Here is a 21,233-nt window from a genome sequence, read left to right on the forward strand (position 1 = left end):
CTGTTTTGAGGGGATGGGCTGTGCAGTTATATACCATATTTTTGTGTGATATTCCATTTATGAAAAGGAAAATGATAAAATGAATACAGTTAAAATTTTAAAAAGAGAGAAAAGGGTCACAGCCTTAACACCCCTCCAGATTCCTTCCCCATCAAACGAAACCCCAGCCTGAGTGGTCATAAAAGGAGGAACAGTAAAATTGAAACTGACTTAAAATCTTTTGGGACACACATCCTAGTTTTAAACAAACAAACTAAAATTTAAATAAGCAGATGGTAACTACTTGGACCAAGTTTAAAACTATAGGGGGAAACACATAAGGAAGAAGGGCGAACCATTTATATAACATAGGGCCACACACGAATAAAAAGCTGAAACAAAACAATGTGACTCATCAGGCGACACAGCTACAACGTATGTACATTAGGCTCACTGATCGTAAATGTACAATCTGTGCCAGCCGGCTGTGTTGACGCTTCAGAGAGCTGCCCAGTGCCCCACCAGATTTGTGTACAGCAAAGAGGAGATGAAACCCAGTACACGAGGGGGTGCTCCCCCAAACAAAATCCCCCCCCAGAGTTTTGTATTTAGTTTAGTTTTTTTTTAACAAAACAAACTTATCACCTTCCAAGTCTTCTCCATTACACTTTATACATTTGTCAAATCTGTGATTCCATTCTTGAAAATCTTTTTCAGTCTCATCTGTTTGGATGAATGACTACACCTACCTTGTTTTTGTTTTTTTTTACTTCACGTCTCCTATATCTTCAAATCACTGTCCTTTCATGTCCCTTTTCATCTGAAGAAACAAAAAAGTCCCAAGGAGCAAGGTCAGGTGAATAAGGTGTGTGGGGCAAGAGAAGTATACTGTTTTTTGTCAGAAACTGACACACTGAGATGACTGCATGAGCAGATGCACTGTCATGGTGGCAGAACCAGTCCCGTCTGCCACAAATTAGGCCTTTTTAGTTACCCAATCTTTTTAGAACCTGTAAATAGAGAGCTTGATTAACACAAATGCACTATCCCCTCGCACCAAAACAGATGAGCATCAAATAAAACAAAATAAACAAACACCCATCACCCCTCCCCTCGTACTATACTCTCCTTCAGCCTGGGATAAGCAGCAAAGGCCCTCTCACTAAACCAGCTCACCAGGCAACAGTGCCCGTGTGATGGGTGGCAACTCTGTAAATAGTGGCAGTACAGCTCTTAGAAAAACATACAGATTATCTAGTTCCACGCTGAGATCCACATTTGAGACAAGGTTGAACTATGCATACAACACTGTTACAGGGACTCACAAGTTTCCTCGCTCCAGCATTGAAATCCCTTGTCCTTGGCCTTTTCCATTCTGAGAGGTGACATGAATTTCAGCCGTCCTGGGAGGGAGGGGGGGGGGGCGGGTTTAAGATGCTTGAAAAGCAGAGCAGAGCACAGAGCCGGGTAAGTCCTCTTTTATTCACTTAAATTAAATTTACTATATAGATACGTTCGACTATAACAAGATTTAACTCGGGGAACTTGTAAGGGCAGAGTAGGAATTCTTACCCAACAGCTTAAAACAGGTGAAGGCCCTGAAGCAGTTTCCCCCTGCAGATGGAGTAACAGGTAACTGTGTCAGTGATGGGGGGAAACTGGTGGCAGTTGGCTTCTGTGAGGACTGACTGCCTGGGACCCCGTGGGGCAGCTCTGCTCAGTCATTTCGGGTCGCTATGTCTACAAGCTGGAATGATTCCTGGGCTGCGGGTTAGGTTTCCATCGAGAATGTGTGAAAGAGGAATTCGCCTTCTGGTCTAAAGAAACAAATAACCCTTCCGTTTCAAGCAAATGAGGAAAATCCCTTGTGTGCCTGGGTAAGTAAAAAAGAGAGGGGGTTGGGGGTGGGGAACAAAAAAAAAAAAAAAGGAAAGATATTTGGTGGGGGTGTTGAAATCATCACTGGACCACCAGATCATTTCAATCAACTTCATAAATAGACCATCAGATCATTTCAATCAACTAGGCAGTCTACAACTAATCAAAACGCAGGAAACGAAAACTCTTGGAAGCAAGTCAACTTAGTTCCGAAAAACAAGCGCGTCCAGTAACATCCGAAAAACACGTGGCGGGGGTGGGGAATTGGAGCGCAATCGCAGGGTAGACTCGAAGGCCCATGATGCCGTTCGGCAGCGAAACGTGGAGGTTTAGGGCGAGCTGGCGCTCGGCATGCTGGGAATTGTGGTTTCTCCTTCCCCGCCTCCCTCTGGGCTGGCGCCGTTCGGCGACCAGTGCGCCTGCGCCAGCGCCCGCTGCTAGGCTGGGGCTATGGTGGCCCGTGCCGGGTGATGCTAGGCGGCGCCTTGGGCTCCAAGCTGTTGCGAGGTGTGCGTGTGGGTCGCGGGCAGTTCTGGGCGCGAGGGGTCCGCGAAGGTGGCGCAGCCATGGCGGCAGGGGAGAGCATGGCCCAGCGAATGGTCTGGGTGGACTTGGAGGTGAGTGAGGCCGGCGGGGGTGGGGAGAGGGGAGGTGAGTGCCGCGCTGCGCCGGGGACCCCCGAGCCGGCCGGCCGGGCCGAGCGGCGAGGGTCTGCGCTCAGGTGTGGCAGGTGAATGCCGCTGGGCGGTGGGGTCGCCAGGAGGCTGGAGAGCCGAGGATGTTCGGGGCCGGGCTGGATCGTGGGGGTTCTTTTTAAAAGGGAGGAGTCCGCCAGATGGTACCTTTTCTCCTCCCTCCGCCGCCCACTTGGGGGTCCCGGTAGCGCGCTGGACCCCCGGGGCGTGGTGTCGCCGGAGTGGGCGTGCGGAAAGTGGCGTTGCTCAGCCCCGCAGCCCCCAGCCTTACCGGGCTGTAGGGTGTTCGAGCGAAACCGAACTCTAGCAATGACTCAGCCTTAGCCCAGATTTCATGAAGGAGGAAACTGAGGCCCCGAGAGAGAGTTGGAGTCATTCAAGGTCATGCTGGGGGTGCCTGCCCCAGTTGGGACTGGAAACCGGTTCCGGTTCTGATTCCATTATGTTTACATTTGCGACAAGGTGTAGCCCCCCCCCCCCCCCCCACACACTTTGGGCCTTTGTGATGTTCAGAAGAAATGAAAATAGCAACAGTGCTCTCTGCGGCAGAATGTAGCGAAGATTAAGTGGTGTTTAATACGGGAGCTTAAAACTCTGCCGGAGTGCTGTGAGGTTAGTGCCTAACTTTTTCAAAGTGGAACGTGGCCCGCGCGAGGACATTTTGCTTCAGCCACTTTGTGTCAGAAACCACCTGGCCCTCCGCCCACTTGAATACTTGAAGATCTCTATGTATCCTTTCTGGCTGACTGGCCGTGTGGGCATCGTTGTGTCTTCTGCCCCAGCTAGACATACCAGCTGGATACATAGGGGGCAAATAAAAAAGATGGCTTGGTGTTTAATATATACATTTCTTTTTATCGCAGATGACAGGATTGGACATTGAGAAGGACCAGATTATTGAGATGGCCTGTCTGATAACTGACTCGGATCTTAACATTTTGGCGGAAGTAGGTGATGCTGTGCAATCCTATCACCCGTTAGAGTTGAGTGGAGTTTTCAAACGCACCCTCCCACCCCTAGTCTCTGTTTTTAAAGTGTGGGAAAGCTGAGGTCCATGTAGATTAAGGTTCAAGGTAGGGGGCTAGGGCATAGTGGTTCAGTGCTAGAAAAATGATCGTGCTTCACAGGCTAGTTAGCTTTAGGGTGTTTACTGTGAACCAGGCAGAAGTTTAAATGCCTTAAATAGATTCCGCTCTTGGGCCTTCGTCGCATATAAATCGGGATGGCTGTTATAATGCCCATTCTAGCTGGTTCATAGGCATTGGGTAATGTGTGCAAGACCACCTGGCTAGTCGGGGGGGGGGGGGGGCAACAGTCGAATCCAGGCAGCCGGAGTAAAGTGCCCCTAACCAACAGACCAACGTTTGCATTCTACTCTCATAATTAACTTTAATAGCTGCCTAATTTCTGCCTTTTCACATAGGGTGTGTGAGTCTTCTAAATCTCCATTAGCTTTTAAAATGTTTTTTGGTGCACATCCTGTTGACATACTAGGCATTATTACGGGTTTATTTTTATTTTTTTGGTTTTTTTTTGTTTACATGCTTTCAGCTGGACCATTAAGCAAAACAAATAAAACACACCTGTTGCAATTCAGCCACTGGTGAAGCACTAACTCAGTATGTGACACCATGTCATTGGCCAGGGGTGAAGCCCTGGCCTTGAGTAACTCCACTTCCTACTGTAAGCAGCCTTCAGATCGTCAGGACATCCTAGAACAGGAATAAAGTAGAGATGCATGGGAAAAAGAACATCTTGTTTTAATTCAAAAAAGAAAGAAAGAAAAAGTTACCAGCGAGTTAGACGGATATGTCGCTGACACTTGGTAAATGTTGTAAATCTACACTTCAGACTTCCATTCATTTCCTAGGGTGGGCGTGTTTATTTTGATAGATGAGTGATCGCCTATTTTTGAAGTACCAGCTCTATTTTCCTGATGCTTCAGCACATCGGCTGAAAGGGGAATTGTGAGACTATTTCTCGTCATTACAACTAGATTTTCTCCTTTTTTGTTGAAACTTTATGTAGAGGTCTAAAGTTTTAGGTTTGGTTGTTTGTTTTTGTTTTGGTTTTTTTTCTGTCCCTTGGAATATACTGGAGACAAATAGTGAAGAGAAGCGTTTTTATTTTACCAGCTCTGCTGACCCTTGGCCTAAGAAGTTTTTACCCTTAGACTGTTGATATAATGCGAATACTGACAGGTTAATGGACCAGTTAGTTGATAAGTACCCTGGAGGAAATATGGGTATGCATTCATTCAACTGTAGATGAGTACAACATTTGTAAATAGAAGTCAGATGAGGATAAAGAATATAAAAAACAAGCTTTTTTTTTTTTTAAGAGGGCATTGGCACTGAAGTCTAGGTTCTGTAGGAAATATCTTTAATCCTTGTATAAAAAATCTGAGGAAAATGTTTCATGCTGGTAAAAGAATGAATTTCTGACTCTGAAAAGATATTCTGGAACAAGTTGTTTGCCATTTGGGAATAAGCTGTGGAAGGCTTGGCTTGTAGTTATTTTTCCCACCAGTGTTTGTTAGGATTGGTGTTTTACACTTGAGGTTTCTGTTGCTGTTGTCCATGTGGTCGGTGGTGATTTTGGTGTTTCTTGAAACTCTTTGGCTTCCGTGCTGAGATTCCTTTGGCCCTCACCATCGTGACTAAAATTCCTTCCCATTGTAGGTTGTCAGATATTTGGGGTACATTTTCATCATTCCTTGTCATTGGTTGTAAATCATTTTTCCGACCTTAGTAGTAAACTCTTCGTAGCTCTAATTTTCCTTATCCTGTTAACAACTCCAAGTGAAGGGAACGGTGTATTCAATGCCCCCATCAATGCAAGAGGAGAAGCTAGCCTAACGTGACTGACTTGCTTTAATGACACAGGTTTGTGACTCACTGCCATCGAGTCCAGCTGACCCCCAGTGACCCTCTGGGACAGGGGCGGACTGCCCCGTGGGTTGCCAGACTAGCTCTTTGAGGGAGTAAAGAGCCCCCATTTTTCTCCAAGGTGCAGCAGGTGGACGTGTAACCCCCTATGTCCCCCGGGCTCCCTGACACCGGGACAGGGAGCTGCAGTTGCTGACTCTGTTCTAGAAAGAGATTCAGTTAAATACTTTTGACTGAAATGGAGCCAAGTATTTGAAGGCTCCCCCTCCCCCCACCTCAAAGCCCAAAGCCAAGCCACTGAATTGATCTGACCCAGTGACTTCCCCTCCCAGATATCACTGCCTCTTTAATCTTTTTGGGGTATATTTAATGCAAAATATTAAAATTAAGTAATATAACTTGATCAAGAATATATATATATATAGTGAGTGACTCATCTTTCTTCCTGCTGCATGCTGTAAAAAAACTTACCGCCCCCCCTATCTAGTTGATTCTGACTGAATTTACACATGTGTGTATCTTCCTGGTGTTTGATGTGTATGTGTGTAATCTTAATATGGGAATCCGTTGTATTTATCCTACACAATATTCCTGGGCCACTTGGCAATATAGAAGTTGACGCTTCAGAGTGTATTCCTAATTATGAGTTGCATGAGGACTACCGACCAAAGCCACGTCTTTCGGAGCCATTTAGTCGGTATTTTGCGCTTTGACTGCCACCTACCAGCCCCTCACATGCTGTTTTGTTTACGCCCTCTAACAAGGTAGGCCCCATCCTTCATCAGTTGTCAATAAGAACAGCTGTAGCCCGAGACCGCAGCTTGCCAGCCCCTGATGCCGATCTGTGCCCTCTTTGATTTGGCAGCTAGCTGTTTCCTTTTATTTGCTTTCTTCATTTGCTCTGATCTGGAAAATAGTACTAGAAAGAACGGGGGCCCGTGTAGCGTTCGTAAAGTGTCCTCACCTCTCTGTTGGTGAGTAGACTTAATCCTGAAAGCGCCTAAGCTGCAGCTGAGACCGTGAGGCGACTCCTGCTGATTCTCCCTGACTAATGGCTTTCCCATCCACAGGGCCCCAACCTGATCATAAAGCAGCCAGATGAGTTGCTGGACAGCATGTCAGATTGGTGTAAGGAACATCATGGGAAGGTAACATCACCAAATAACCGGATGGCTGCTTTGGGGATCCTCACAAGCTTGTTGCTCCCACATCTGAATCCTGTTCCATCGTTGGGTGGTATTTCAAGGGTTAGCGGAAGATTGCTGGGCAGGCCTGGGAAACTGCTTGCTCGCTGTCCCTTTCATCTTCGGGACCTCTGGAGACCACGTCCCCTCACTGCCCTCCTTTCCTCTCTCGCCGGCACTCAGTCTGTCGCGAATGCCATGTGGACTCGCACGGGTGGCTCAAGTCTGTCTGGTGGAGAAGGTTAGACGTCAGCCTTGCAGAGAAGGGGCTTGCTGCCCTCTTAGTAATTGTTTCTCCTCAGAGGTTACATCTTGGGACTTTGAGCACCAATGCCCCCACCCCTACCCCGACCCACTGTGTGGAAATGCTAATAACTATCAGGAACAGTTGGTTCCACTTGATTCTTTGCAAATAAGCAAACAAACAATTGTAAAGACGGCTTTCCAGCTCCAATTTGGATTGGAACTCTGAAAAGCCGGCCTGTGTGTGGTTCTAGTTGCCTATAGGTGAGAAGTGAGGGTCATGTCTGGACGCCTTCGGAAACCTGACCTCATGTGTTTCTGGTGGGGCTGGGGGTTCTCTCTTGCAGTCTGGTCTCACCAAGGCCGTGAAGGAGAGCACAGTCACGCTGCAGCAGGCAGAGTACGAATTTCTGTCCTTTGTACGACAGCAGACGCCTCCGGGGCTCTGTCCCCTCGCAGGTAAAGCCCAGCCCTTTGTCTCCCTTGTAGATAGTCCTCCATTGTTGTGGTCCAAGAGGCTGCACTTCCAGGAAGACCAGCCAAGGTCATCCGTGGCTTCCACGAAGCCCTAAATTGGGTCCCACAGCTGCTTTTTGACATTAATATTACAACATGAATCATGGGAAAATGTCCCCAAACCTGACATGAGCTCTTAGAAACACAGACCAACTTAGTAAAAAAAAAAAAAATCAAAGGCCCACCCCCACCCCTTTTCACCCTCGAAGAACTGTACGTGGACGGGAATGTCAGGCTCTGTCAGTGTCAGCCCTGTGCTGTGTGTGTCTCCTTTTTGTTGTTGAACATTTTGGAAGTAAATACTTCTTTAACCATCTCGTAAATGGTGAAGGGCATTCCCTTGCATAATTACAATATCATTGTCACATTTATGATCATGAGAAATGATTTGTGGCTTTGAAGTTCCCCAAGATGCTGTATGATTGGTTTTGAACCAGGATTTTAATCAGGTCCGTGCATGTTAACTGGTTATTATGTGTTTCTTTAGTCCGTTAACCTATGGCTGTCTACTTCTCTCTCTTTCCCTGTGACATTGATTTTGAGAGACCAGGCCAGTTACAGTAGGGTACTTGAAAGGACCGCCACTGTCCAGTTGTGTGACTGTACTGTGGAGATGTATTTTCATTTGTATGTTAACCGATGCGCTAACACTCCCCTTCAACGTTTGTAACAAATGTTTGGCTCAAGCACCAGAGCAGATATTGTATTAAGTCTCTGTCCAGTTAATGTGGCCAATGTCTACTTTAAAATCCTAACTAAAAAAAACCCAGCAGTGTTTCTCATATGAACAACTGTATGGAAATGTGAATATGGACGTGATTTGTTTAAAACATAATTGGAATCGAAATAAATGGTTTATTGACGTCTGTGATTCAGTAAACGTTTTTAGCTGCAGCAGTGTGGATCTCCTGACACCGGGAGAAAATTTATGCATCTGATGAGATAAACAGTTGCAGTTAGAAGTGGGTGATGCTGAAGCACGGGGTCCCTGGAGACTTAGCGTTCTGTCCATGGGAGAGGCCGTTGGCAAATTTATTAGGAGCTAGACTGACTAACTCAGAAAGCGGCATTTGGAAGCTAACCAGACGTTCTCAGACGGATGGAGAAATTCGGAGATGCTTTTCGGAATTGTTTCAAATCAAAGCGAAAAGGAACGAAACCGTCTCCATTTCAAACAGGACTTCTCCTGCCCTTGTTGCATGCTAGAAATACACAGACGCGGTGTGCTTCGTGTCTTTCTAGGAAATTCAGTTCATGCCGACAAGAAGTTTCTTGACAAATACATGCCTCAGTTCATGAAACATCTTCATTATAGGATCATCGACGTGAGCACTGTTAAAGAACTGTGCAGGTAAGGGCTGGGTTTCGGCGCCGTTAAGTGGAAGAGTCCGTATAGACCTGTGGAGCCACTGGGATGAAAAGGGCGGGGGTATGTCTCCCTCATCCTGTTCTCACTGGGATAGGTAGGGCTGGGTGAGACCTCAGAACACCTTCCATGTACATTTTATGGAGTCCAGAAACCCACCGAGCCCCTGTTCTGTGCCAGGGCTGAGCTTGTGTGCTGGGGCCTTGGAGATCAAAAGCAGCTTACTGCCTCCTGGGTTGACAAGTGTGTCAAGCATTACAACGCCCCCCCCCCAAAAAAAAAAGAAAAAGAGAGACAAATGAAACAGCATGCTCCGTGATTACGGTGTCTGCAATGGCTGCCTGAGTGGTTTGAGGACGTGAGGGGGGGGACACCTAGGTGCCGGCCTGCAGGTGGGGAAGTGCTTTCTGTAGGAATTCACTCCTGAGATTTAAATCACGAGTAGGGGTTCCCTGGGCTCTTAGTGGCGGGAGACCATTCCAGCCAAAGGGAATGGACGGGCTCAAAGGTGCGAGACAGCAAGGAGATGAGGACAAAACAAGCCCCGGAGTGACAGCACTCCGTCCTGAATGCTGGAGCGCCGAGCAGCGGGCAGGGGGATCAAACTGAAGGGCAGTGTGCCTGCTAAGGAGGCTGCCCTGGATCTTCCTAATGCCTTTCCTACAGTTCTCGTGTTGTCATGAGCCCCAGTCATAGCATTATTTTCGTTGCTACCTCTTAACTGTAATTTTACCCCTCTTCTGAATCGGGCAGCCCCTGTGAAGGGGTTGTTCGATACCCCCCCCCCCCAAAGGGGTCGTGACCCACAGGTTGAGAACCGCTGATCTGGGGAATGGGGTTCCTTTGAAAAGTTAAATGAGGAATGGATGAGATGATTAAAAACACAACAGCCATCAAGTCAGCGCTTGACTCTTAGTGACCCTGGAAGTGCCCCCGTGGGTGTCCGAGACTGCAACTCTTCACAGAATGAAAAGCTTCATCGCGCTGTCAAACTGCTGACCTTGTGTCCCCACTAAGTTTCCAGGGCTCTTTGAGAAAGCAGACAGCAAGAAGAAGCTAGGGAGCTGAGAAAGACCAGGAGCCTCCTCGTGGCGAGAACTCGCGCGGGAATGGCTGCTGGGGGGCAGTGGAGATGAGCGGTGGAAGAGGGTGAAGGAAATGAGTGGGGGTGGATTTCTGGTTTGGCCAGCTTGGATAGAAGCATCCAAAGGGGCTGGGGCACCTGAGAGGGAGAATAGATTCGGTAGGTGGTGGGGAGGGGTGTTTAGGATGGCGGTTGGGGCTTCACACATTGGATTAGGAGTGTCTGGTGGGTTTTTAGGAGGCGGTTGTCCAGCGGGCAGTTGGCTGTCCATGAGGGAAGCTCTGGAGAAGGTTGGGTACAGATTAGACTCATGCCCGTTGACGGATGGGGTAAGAACAAACACGCAGACAGAGGAGGGTGGGAGCCAGAGGGTGGGGTGAGTAGGCAGCTTGTGGGTCACCCCCAGGGCCCTGTTTCACTTGATAAAGTTAAGGAGGTAATTAGTGTGTTTGAAACCTTGGCCTTTGAGAGTTCCGTTTCTGCTGTATGTAGACGCTGGTATCCAGAAGAATATGAATTTGCGTCAAAGAAGGCTGCCACTCACAGGTATGTGTGGGTCCCACTGAGCCCCTGACACTGATACACACACAAAACCCAGATTTCCAAAGGGCTGTCCACGCCTTTCCCTCGGAGGAAACATAAAGGCTGAATGGCAGAGACCGCTTGCTTTGTGAGGACCATCAGGAATTCCGAGCCTGAGTCCTGCCTTCCCTTCTGAGATACATATGAGTCCTATCCTCTTTCCTATCGTTTTAAAACTTGGAGACTGCCTAGTTTGTAGAGGCGCTAAAACACGCTATAGTCTCCCTAGTCCGGAGCAGCATTGTTCCCACAGAGGGTCCAGGCACACAGCCCTTGAAAGTGAGAGCACTTTTTGCCCAGTCATGAAATACTCTGTCCTGAGTTTGTCTTGTTTAAAAGTTGTCCGATTGCTTTTCTGTTGTGCTTCAGCCTGAGGTATAAGTGCACCAGGGACGCAAAGATGCATCCTGCACAGCTGCTTTTCCTGTTTGATATGTGGGAGAGAGGAATGAAGATTTTGGGGTTGCCTGTGACCAAGAACCCACTCTGCACTAGGCCCCTTTGTGGAAAAGCACAAAAGGCCAAGTCCCAAGTCTTGCTTTTTAATGGACACCCTTCCCCCTTTCTATCTCAAATCCTACTGGTACTGTGTGTAGCACAAATAACACATGTGTAAAATGCGGTATCTGAAACAACCGAGCTTTGTGTGTTTGGTGATTCAGAGTTGTTTTTTTTTTTTTTCAGATCTTAGGAAGGTAATAGTGCACCTATGTGGTGTTGGCGAACATTTTGTGAGTCACACCTGGGCAAAGTGAGAGGAAGAACCCGTTTAGTTATTTGTGCAGGGGGGCGGAATGGATTGCCTCACCAAATGGGGTAACGAATGACGTTAAATAGCCTGAGAGCTAGACTAGTCAGGCTCTGCCCCAGAATGGGTTATAAAGGTGCCTGGTTCTCAGATCCCTCTTGGCTTTCAGTGTTGTGTAAAGAGAATGTGTGCCTTGATGTAGCCAGAGCCCGCGCTTCTGACAGCGCTCCAGTGCGCCACCGCACATCCCAGGCTCAGGAAGAAAACAAAATTGCCTTAACCACTGAAATAACTGTCGGAAAATGCTTGCACTAAAGTGTGTGCAACTCATTCACCGGAAGAGCCCCGGGGCCCGTCGTTCAGAGCTTACTGATTGACTTGCACACTGCTCTGATAACCTCGGTTCCCCGAGTGTCTCTGACGGCGACAGATGAGACGCAGCATGTCGAGGAGAAGAAGGCTGTTGGAGGGAGGCCGGCCGCCGCTGATTAGAGCACAAATCTCATGAGAGAGGACGTAGATCCTCTTTCATGGTTAGGTCCTGTCTGGCCATTGGGGTTCATTATGCTGAGACATGAGTGATGTTCCAGGGTGTCATTAAGTACTGCCCAGACGAACCATGTCCCATGAGCTGTGAATGCCCCACAAATGAGGTCAGCTAAGTTGTAGGGATACCATGTGCACGGAGTAGCCCTTCTCTGGGACTTCACAGCACACACGAAGAAATAAATGCTTCTCAAGGAGCTTCACAATTAAACAAATTTAATGGTTTTATTGACATGTAATTCATCTCTTACAGTTCAATAGTATAAGCATATTAAGAGTGGTGCACAATTTAAAAAAATTTTTCCTAAACCTACTTGACCCCAGACACCCTCCCACCACCCCCATTACTATCTAATGGAACAGGTTGAGGCACTTTAGGCTGCTAAGATTTATACTTTTATTTTCTTTTTAAAAATCAAGTTAAAAACAGAAAGCCACCATCGCCTTGAATGTCCCATTTCGTGAGGGTACCGGGCGGTGGTCTTTTCCGTCCGTGCCGTTTTTCGAAAGCTCCCTATCAGAAATTGTGTCTTGTGAAACGGTTTCCCGTCCCTGAGGAGGCGCCGGTCATTGAACGGTGTGCTCTGCTTTCAGGGCGCTCGATGACATTAGTGAGAGCATCAGAGAACTTCAGTTTTACCGAAATAGCATCTTCAAGAAAAAGACAGATGAAAAGAAGAGGAAACTCATAGAAAATGGGGAGAATGAGAAGACCGTGAGTTGATGCCAGTCCTCACGCTGCTGCCACGGATTTCTCTGGAAGCAACTCCTGGCTACCTTTTCTCGATGATGTTCGCCCCGGTTGCTTGGCAGAGCACTTGCTCTCAGTTAACGTCACCTGGAGACAGTGACTCACACAGGCAGCCCCGGAGCACTATTTTTCTGTCTGTGCTGATGCCATTGACCAATGAAAGCATCTCTGTAAGCACCAGGCCCTAGCCTTCCCTTGGGACATATCTGCATTTGCTTTTAGACGATTTCTTTTGTTTAAAAAAATATTAAAAAATAAATAAAGCTAGTTCTATTGAAATGCAGAGGTTTTCTGTATCGTCAGTTCTTTAGTAGTGTAATTATTGGAGAAAAGTGTCCTTTTTCTTTTTTTAAGATGGCATGGCTAATATTTAAAGTCTCATGATGCCCACTGAGCCCACTCACTGAATTGAATCCAGTTCAGAGTGAGCGTACAGGGCGGATTCCAGCTGCCCCTTTAGAAGCTCTGAGAGTGTATCTTCATGGAGCAGACAACCTCATCTTTCTCCTGAGGAGCAGCTGGTGGGTTTGAGCCGCAAACCTGTGATAAGCAGCCCAATGTTTAATCCACTAAGCCATCAGGGTTCCATGATGGATTAGGAGTGGATTTCATTTTTGACATTAAACTTGTTCTGCTTTGCTTTACAGCCAAGGATAAGCTCTCCGGAGATGGGCCCTAGGCAGTCGCTTTGGGTTTGTTCATAGTTACTGAACTAAGAGTGTGGCTCGGCTGCTTTTCCCTGTATTCCAGTAACCCATCTCACAGGGACTCTGCCACTGGATGCCTTCGGAAAGTAACATGATGTATTAGTCGTTCTCGTGGGCAAGGCAGCTGCTGCTAGGTTTTCAGAGCTTCAGCAGCTGCTGCCCCAGGCCTAGTGGTCAACAGGTAGCCGAGAAACACGACAGTTTGAGAGTCTTAACCCCTGAGGTTAGAGTTGTTTGGTTGAGGCCTCACCACAGTGCACAGCCAATCCTCGGCCAGAAGGCACATTGGAATCACATGTCCTCTTATTTGTGCATTTGCCCCCATCTGAAAAATTCCCTCTAAGTTATATGTTGCCGCTACAACAATGCCCTACAGAAGCATTGGTTTTTAAAAATCATTTAATTGGGGGCTTTTAAAGTTCTTATATCCATCCATCCATTCCATCCATCCTCCATGTCAAGCACATTTGTATTTATGTTGCCATCATATTTTCAAAACATTTTCTTTCTGCTTGAGCCCTTGATAATCTCATTTCCACCCTCTCCCTCATGAACCCTTGATATTAAAGAAATAATTTGATTGGGGGCTCGTACAACTCATCACAACCCATCCATCCATCCATCCATCGTGTCAAGCACATTTGTTGCCATCATTCTCAAAACATTTTCTTTCTATTGGAAGCCCTTTGTATCAGCTTCTCATTTCCCCCTCCCTCCCCCATGAACTCTTGATAATTTATAAATTATTATTTTGTCATGTCTTACACTGCGACGTCTCCTTTCACCCACTTTTCTGTTGTCCGTCCCCCAGGGAGGGGGTTGTAATTGGTTCGCCCTTTCTACCCCGCCCTCCACCCTCCCCACTCCCTGTATCACCACTCTCATCACTGGTCCTGAAGGGATCATCTGTCCTGCATTCCGTGTGTTTCCAGTTCATATCTGTACCAGTATACACCCTCTGGTCTAGCTGAACCCTTGATAATTAAAATTTTTTTTACATGTCTTACACTGATTGCTATCTCCCTTCACCCACTTTTCTGTTGGAAGGGGTTATATGTAGATTATTGTGATCAGTTCCCCCTTTCTACTACCCCCCACCCCCACCCCCCACACCTTTCCCTTACCTTCCTGATATTTCTAGCTACTCCCATTACTGGGATTGGTTTTAGAAGTTTGCATTCAGGGTTCTGGCTGTAGGAAAAAGCTGCTCTCTCTCCTGAGTTTAGGAGGAAGGTCTTTGTTTCCTCCCAATGTCTTTGCACTCAGTTTTCCTTGGCGTTCTCTGGGCGTATCTTGTCAGTTTCCCTCTGGGTCTAGCAGGCTCCCTGCACAGGGACCCCATCCAGAGGATGCTCTCCCAGCTCATCTTGCTCCGTACTGATGTCTCCCTCTCCCTACTCTACCGCTCTCCTTTTTTCCCTCATAAGATAGGAGATAAAAGGGGCCGTAGTGCCTTGGTGGGTTACTAGTTGGTCTGCTAACCACATGGCCATCAGTTTGAAACCATGAACTGCTGTGTAGGAAAGAGTCTCAGAAACCCACTGGGCAGTTCTAGTCTGTCCAATAGGGTAACTGTAAGTCGGAATCGATAGCAGTGAGTTTAGTTTGGAAGATAAAATTCACGTGTAGGGAAACGTCCCCTTACATAGGGAAACTTCCCCTTACACAGAATCCAGGGCTGTGACCTGAGCGAGGACCATATCGTATCACACCCTGGGGATGGTTATGACTGCCAAATCACAGCATCCTGGCGCAGCCAAGTTCACGAATATTGGGGTGAAGGTGGGACATAATTTAATCCATGACACCCCCTTAAGGTAAAAAAATCAGAATTGGGGTAGGCCCACTTGTGACCTGCTACATTAAGATGACTAAACTAGAACTCTGGTGATTTAAAATTGCATTCCTCCTCGACTAGTTCTATGCCTTGGTACTGCAGATAAGAACAATCTCAGCAAAGCCTGCAAAAGCTGGACCTGTATCAGGAAGAAATGTGTCACAGAAGGAAAGCAAATAGTTCTCATTAAAACTTGTAGAAACGTGTGAACAGTGCACACTGTCAAAGGCGGAAAGCCTTCCAGACTCGGAAAAACAGGGCAGTCCAATGGTGGGGTGGCTGGCAAAGGTTTCATTGGGCTCACAAGTCTGGGGAATGAATTGATGGAAAACATTCCTCAAATGACTGCTGAAGAGTGATCTGTTTTCTGGGATGGCTACAGGGTCAGCCCACATTCCAACCTTGGTGGTCCAGAGAGGCAGGAATGGGGAGCAGCCACGAACAAAGTGAGGCAAAAGTCTGAAACCCAATCCAAGCACCATGACGTACTAAGCTAACTAACCAACTTCTACAACCTGTTAACTTCTCTCAGCCTCAGTTTCCTTACTGTAAAGCGAGAATAATAATGGTAACCAACCAACCCAAGGGGTTGTTGTGAAGGTAAATTATGTCCAAGGTCTTAGAGTCCTCTGATCTCTTGGTAACGATGGCCTGGGGCATTAAGTCAATGTTCACTTAGTGCCTCTGACAAAATAATAGCGAGGAATGTTATAAACTCCGACAGCTATGTTTTTGACCAGGCATCCTGTGTCCAGCTAACATTTGGCAAGATAACTTTTCCGTACTTGACTCTGAGGAATGTTATACACACGAGAGGGAGGATAGGTAAACACTGGGCTTCAGAAAGCGTTTGACCCAAGTCAATGGGTGCGCCTCTCCATTGCCTTGGGATTCCTGCCTGCCCACTGGTGTCCTCACTTTACTGTGTACAGCCACACTGTTGAATTCGCTTAGAAATCGAGGCTCTGGGTGTTCATTTTAAACCTCTGGTCCCATTCTGGGTAGCACGGTAGGTTCCCAGTTTTGTTAAGTGCAAGGACCGCAGTTCAAACCCACCAGTTGCACCGAGGGAGGAAGAAGAGGGCCCTCCCAAAGGTTTGCAGGCGTGGAAACCCTTGGTAGGGCGCTATGGCAGGGGGAGGCTCCCACTGTACATTCATGACCTTGCAGATGGCTCTTAGTAACCTCATGCGGCAGCCTGGGAGACAAGCAAATCCAGCCTGGTGCAGGTCTGCGGGAAGCCATGGTAGTTGTGGGATGAGTTCATTATCACTCACTCTGCTTTAAAAGGGGCTTACAAATGTGGAGTGCTGGTTTTTATAGTTCCACAGGGGATTCCTGAAGCTGTGAGGCCATTCCTGTGACGCGAATTGCAGTGCAAGGGGGCTGAAGCGTACGTGGCTTTTTTCTTAAAAATGATCAGTGTGTGCTGTTTTAGCAGGACTTGCCATTCTAACACTCTCAGGTGTTTTCTTTTAAACTTTTGTGTTGTGACCTAGGTGAAGGCGGACAGAGCAGAGCATCTGCTGCAGTCCCCTCAATGTACCATCGATTATCCCACTCCCTCCCCGTGCTTCCTGGATCCAGTCGGCCTGCCCTCCTAACCCACGCAACTCTGTCCTGGGGAATGCCACCCTTTTTGATCTTAGACAGTTGGTTATTCTAACATGGGGTCCATTCAGTTCCAGACCTGTAGGATGACTAAGGACCAGAGTCTTGGGTATCCGACTTGTTGCTTCCTGATCAGTAAGCTTGGTTTCTCTTTTTTGTGATTTTGAGTGCTGTTTCACATTTTCCTCCCACTCTGTCTAGGATCTTCTAATGTGACCCTTCTCAGAGCAGTTGGTCATGGTAGCTGGGTACCATCTAGTTCTGGTCTCAAGGTTGTGGAGACTGACGTTTGCATGGTCCACTAGTTTGTTTTTCCATGTTTCTGGATTTCTTTCACTATTTCCTCTGGACAAGGAGAAATCAGTAGCAGCGCATTAAATCGTTGCTTATGCTCTTTTAAGATCCCACTCGCTACTTGCCAAAGATGCAGAACTTTGTCTTTCTGAACTACTGTCAGGCTGTGGAAAACCAAGGACTTGGCAGCGTGTATCTGTTCTAATCTGCCCGCTCACAACTGCGGGCCTGGAAGACGGGCTTTCCTTAGAGAAAGATCTGCACAGCTCTGAGTTAGAGATGTCTTCAAGTACACATCCCTCAGGCTGAGGAGCACCCTCCCAGTAACTCTCCATAAAGGTGCTGCCATAGAAGATGCTCCAGACTTGGCCCGGCTGCTCACTGTGTATCCAGAGGCTGTCTATCTGTGAAGCGTAATCAGATCCTCTTGTCCGTCCCATACAGAAGTGCATCTGACTCCCTTCTGCTGGCGCCTACTGATACTGATCATAGATTGTTCCCCTGGGGAGGGCTCAAGGACATACAAGGTGAAGCTGCTGACTATTACCTGTTCACTCTATTTGGTGTATGCCTGCTGAAAAGGCTTGGAAGCCCCATGGTTATATGTGCCTATTGGAAAATACATGAGCTCTCTTGACCCTGACATTGGGAGGAGCCCCTGCGCCCCACTATCTGCCTGTCTTATTTTCCGTAATCGCACAGCCGCTCCTCAAGAACCCGTTTGACCGTGGGCTGGTTCCCACATTCAGTGCTGAGGCAGGTCCAACTCATAGCAACCCCAGTGTTAATGAAACACTGCTCAGTCCTGGGCCATCCTCAGAATTACTATGTGTGGGCCCATTGTGGCAGCCAGCCACGGCGTCAGCCCATCTTGTCAAGGGTCTTTCTTACTTATGCCAAGCGATCTTGATAGCCACTTGGACTATGGTCCTGATCTCCAGGCTTCGTGGATTATTTCCTCTAAGCAGTTTTCATAACTTTGCCCCTTTTGTATGTCCCACTCTAATAATGCATATATTTGCAGTACATACGTGGATAACATCTGTTAACGCTCTATCATTTTTGGCTATTCTGGCAACTGTCCCTCCCAGGCATGTTTATCCTGAGTGTTCAAGCATGTATCTACTCACACACCACTGGCGCAGGCTTGTGTTTCAGATGTTTATCCAATTCTTCTACTGGTGAGCATTTGGGCTGATGCCGCTTTCTAGTTATTGTGAACAGCGCTATGAGGAACACAGAGTGCATGTCTCTTTGCTTCTTTAGGCTATATACCTAGCAGTGGTGGTGCTGGCTCATCTGGAATGTCTGTTCCCTGTTGTTGGCATTATTTTCGCTTCCTTGCATTTGTAGTTAACATTTATACCTATCAGGAAAGAGCACCTGAGAAGTCTGACCACCCTGTGGATCAAGGCGTCTTTTGAAATGCTGTTATGGGGAAACAATAGTGCCCCCACATGGAATTAGAAACTGAGGGAAAAAGGTTTGTCAATTCTGGATATGGTGTCACTCCATTAGGGCATTCAAGAGGGCCTCAGACCGCCCACTCACTTCTCCGAAATCCAGCATGGAGGAAATAAGAGAAGTTAACCAAGACAGAATATTGCAAGATTGCAAAATGCTACAGTGTGAAAGGCCGGCAACTATACTTGTAAATTTAGGGGGGAAATGTCTGCTTTATAAGTTAGTTCAAAAATTGCTGAACAAATTTATTAAGACTTTTCAGTCTTTTGAATTATCTTGAATGTGTTAAGAGGCTCCCTCTGCTGCTAATCAGCTCTCTTGAGTCTCTGAGAGGAAGGAGTTAAATGTATATAACAGTGAAGTCAATCTAGCTAGTTTTACTGGTTTAAAAGCAATAGGTTACCTGAGATTGCTTATGGTGCCTTAAAATCTCCACTGATAAAACAGACGGGGGAGATGAAGAGAAATTCTGTCTGACAAACTTCATTTTTTAACTAAAAAAAAATGTTTTCCTTACTGAAAACTTCTAACAGATGTAGGGCAGGTCGTCACATTTTCACCTCTACAGAAAACGCTGATCCTAAGAAGTCCCAGGAAGATGGAAATCGTGTTTGAGATCCAGGCTTATTAATCATCTGTAGGAAGGGCCATTCATTTATGTTTTTGCAGGTTGCTAACAGCCCAAAGGGAGGGGCTATTTGTTTATGTTTTCACAGGCAAAGGAGATAGGTGGAGTTCTCTTCAGCCAGCAAGGCCCAGAAGAAAGGAAGCTGATGCTGTGACCTGAAAGTTGAGAGAACAGCCCACAGACCCCTGTCCTGTTTCTGAAGTTATTCAAAAGGTTAAGAAGACCACACAGATTCCTGAGAATGACATCTGCTGTCTGCTGAGACATGTCTGCCATTGCTGATGCTGCCTAAGGGACACTGAACTGAACACACTTTATGAAAAAGTGACTGGAATTTACAACAGACTGTTCATTTGCTAAAAGATCAAAATTATGGACTTACCACTTCAATTAACGCTAAAATGTAATTGGAATATAGCTGATTTCAGTGTAACCCCTTACCCATGTAATAAGATATTGCATAATTGGGATTTGATTAGAAAACATTTACAAAGGCTTAAGGGAAACATTTCATTAGATATCAATCAGCTAAAAAAGGCTATTTTCTATACACTCAAGGATGGACCTAAGATATCCCCTAGCTCTGAGGTGACTAAAAGATTGGTGGACGGTATAGACAGGCTGAGATTCAAAGTATTTCACACAGCTTAAGTGCATCTGACTTCTGATCATTAGCATAATTTTGATGCTCCCAGTCTCATGCTGCTTCTATAGGAAGCTATGAGATATGAGAAGAAGCCACGTGGCTTCTATAGCTCTATTAAATCTTAAACATAATACGGAAGGGGGTCAATGTGGGAAACTGACACTGAGGGAAATAGACAAGGACTGTGTTCCCTAACTGATAACAGAGGGAATCTGGAAAGCTAGTCTTTCACAGTAGTAAAGCCACCACTTTGGTAAGTTAGAGGTAAAGGCCAAGTACATTATCCTGCTTTAAATAGCGCTCCCACAGATTCTCCCCTAACAGCTATGCTGCCTTAAAGTGGACACATAGTTGATGTTATCTCCTAAGAGAATCAGACAGTCCTTTTGCTATCTCCTCTCCGTGTCCTCCAATGCAGGTATTAGGTTTCCTCACCTTTGAGCTCAGGGACCTTCCTGTAGATTCTACCCACCTTGTGACGTATGTAACTACTGAATATGCATGTCTTATGGCTACCTATAAATATCCCATGACAGTAAAGATACCCTCTCCCTTCCATCCATGTGGTCCACCAAGAGGGGCTGAGGTGAGCATGCTACTATGAAATGTGTCTGACTCCTTCGTTTCATTCTTTCTCCTGTCTTTCCTGTTCTCTAGGACTTTCCTGTGATCTTTATATATTGTAACCATATATTTGCGCCTACGGACCCTTCAGTTGTTAGAGGCTGGTTTCCTCTGACAATTGCTTGGCGCAATGGTTGTACATATCCTTAATATGCTTGATCCTGACTTGTGGCATTCTGTCAACTTCCCTAGTCAACCTCCATCATCATGAGTGTTGTCTGTGGGTTCTGAGTTGCCACTGCAGTGGGGTAGCAAGCCCAGCAGAGAAACAGTGCTGTGGTAGGAAAAGTTGGTGTCATCGTAAGGTAAAGCAGATTCAAGGGTAGAGGCATGTCCAAACTTTGTTTCCTAGGGCTCTTCCATGGGCACATGTGGAATTGGACTCTCCTTCCCTCTTGGGTAGCTAGAGGAGGTGAGACACCCCCATTCCATCTCATCAGTAATGTTCAAGGTTAATTTTGTCATTAAACACATTCTGCCACTTTGAGTGTCGTCTGGTGATAATGAATGAGTGCCCAAAGTACACACAAATGCTCTGGCATTCTGGGGGGTGGGGGGAGTTATTAAGCAGGGACAGTGGAAAATTGGTGGTGGTTAGCATAAGTCATTAAGTAAGTAGCAGATTAATGGACAAAAGCTATTATGCTGTGTATCTATTGATGGAGGTGGAAGCTATTGTGCTATTTCTCTCTTGATCCATGCTGTATATGAGGGAATGCATTCTGCATATTCTGTGGAATTAATTGAGTTTTCCTTTTTTGAGCAAAGCTTTTAATTTTCTGGGCCTCTGGACAAGACTAGCCATGGCAGTCACATAAATGAAGGGTTCTTTTCTAGGTGAGCATTTCAATTTGAATAAAGGACTATTGTAGCCTCAAAAAAGACTGTTAAAAAGATGTGGTTGTGAGCCTTCCATCTGAGTAGAATTCAGGCAGCTGTAATAGGTATAGTCACAATTGACT

General features: G+C 46.5%; 1 protein-coding gene across 1 annotated transcript; it reads left to right on the top strand.

Moving 5' to 3' along the window:
• Positions 1 to 2,272: 2,272 nt before the first annotated feature.
• REXO2 (RNA exonuclease 2) lies at positions 2,273 to 20,253 on the top strand. Its single transcript, XM_075546627.1, has 7 exons — positions 2,273 to 2,474; positions 3,416 to 3,499; positions 6,511 to 6,588; positions 7,215 to 7,326; positions 8,626 to 8,734; positions 10,326 to 10,379; positions 12,304 to 20,253. The coding sequence occupies exons 1-7, from the start codon at positions 2,328 to 2,330 to the stop codon at positions 12,431 to 12,433; spliced, it is 714 nt and encodes a 237-aa protein (XP_075402742.1). The 5' UTR covers positions 2,273 to 2,327; the 3' UTR covers positions 12,434 to 20,253.
• Positions 20,254 to 21,233: the final 980 nt, after the last annotated feature.

Source organism: Tenrec ecaudatus, chromosome 4 (assembly GCF_050624435.1).
Source record: "Tenrec ecaudatus isolate mTenEca1 chromosome 4, mTenEca1.hap1, whole genome shotgun sequence".
NCBI lineage: Eukaryota > Metazoa > Chordata > Mammalia > Afrosoricida > Tenrecidae > Tenrec > Tenrec ecaudatus.

Excerpts from the sequence above, each read along its gene's own strand:
- REXO2 (XM_075546627.1), top strand. The coding sequence starts at position 2,328 with ATGCTAGGCGGCGCCTTGGGCTCCAAGCTGTTGCGAGGTGTGCGTGTG. Across the intron at positions 3,500-6,510 it reads ATCTTAACATTTTGGCGGAA|GGCCCCAACCTGATCATAAA; the intron begins GTAGGTGATGCT and ends TCCCATCCACAG. Across the intron at positions 7,327-8,625 it reads GGGGCTCTGTCCCCTCGCAG|GAAATTCAGTTCATGCCGAC; the intron begins GTAAAGCCCAGC and ends GTGTCTTTCTAG.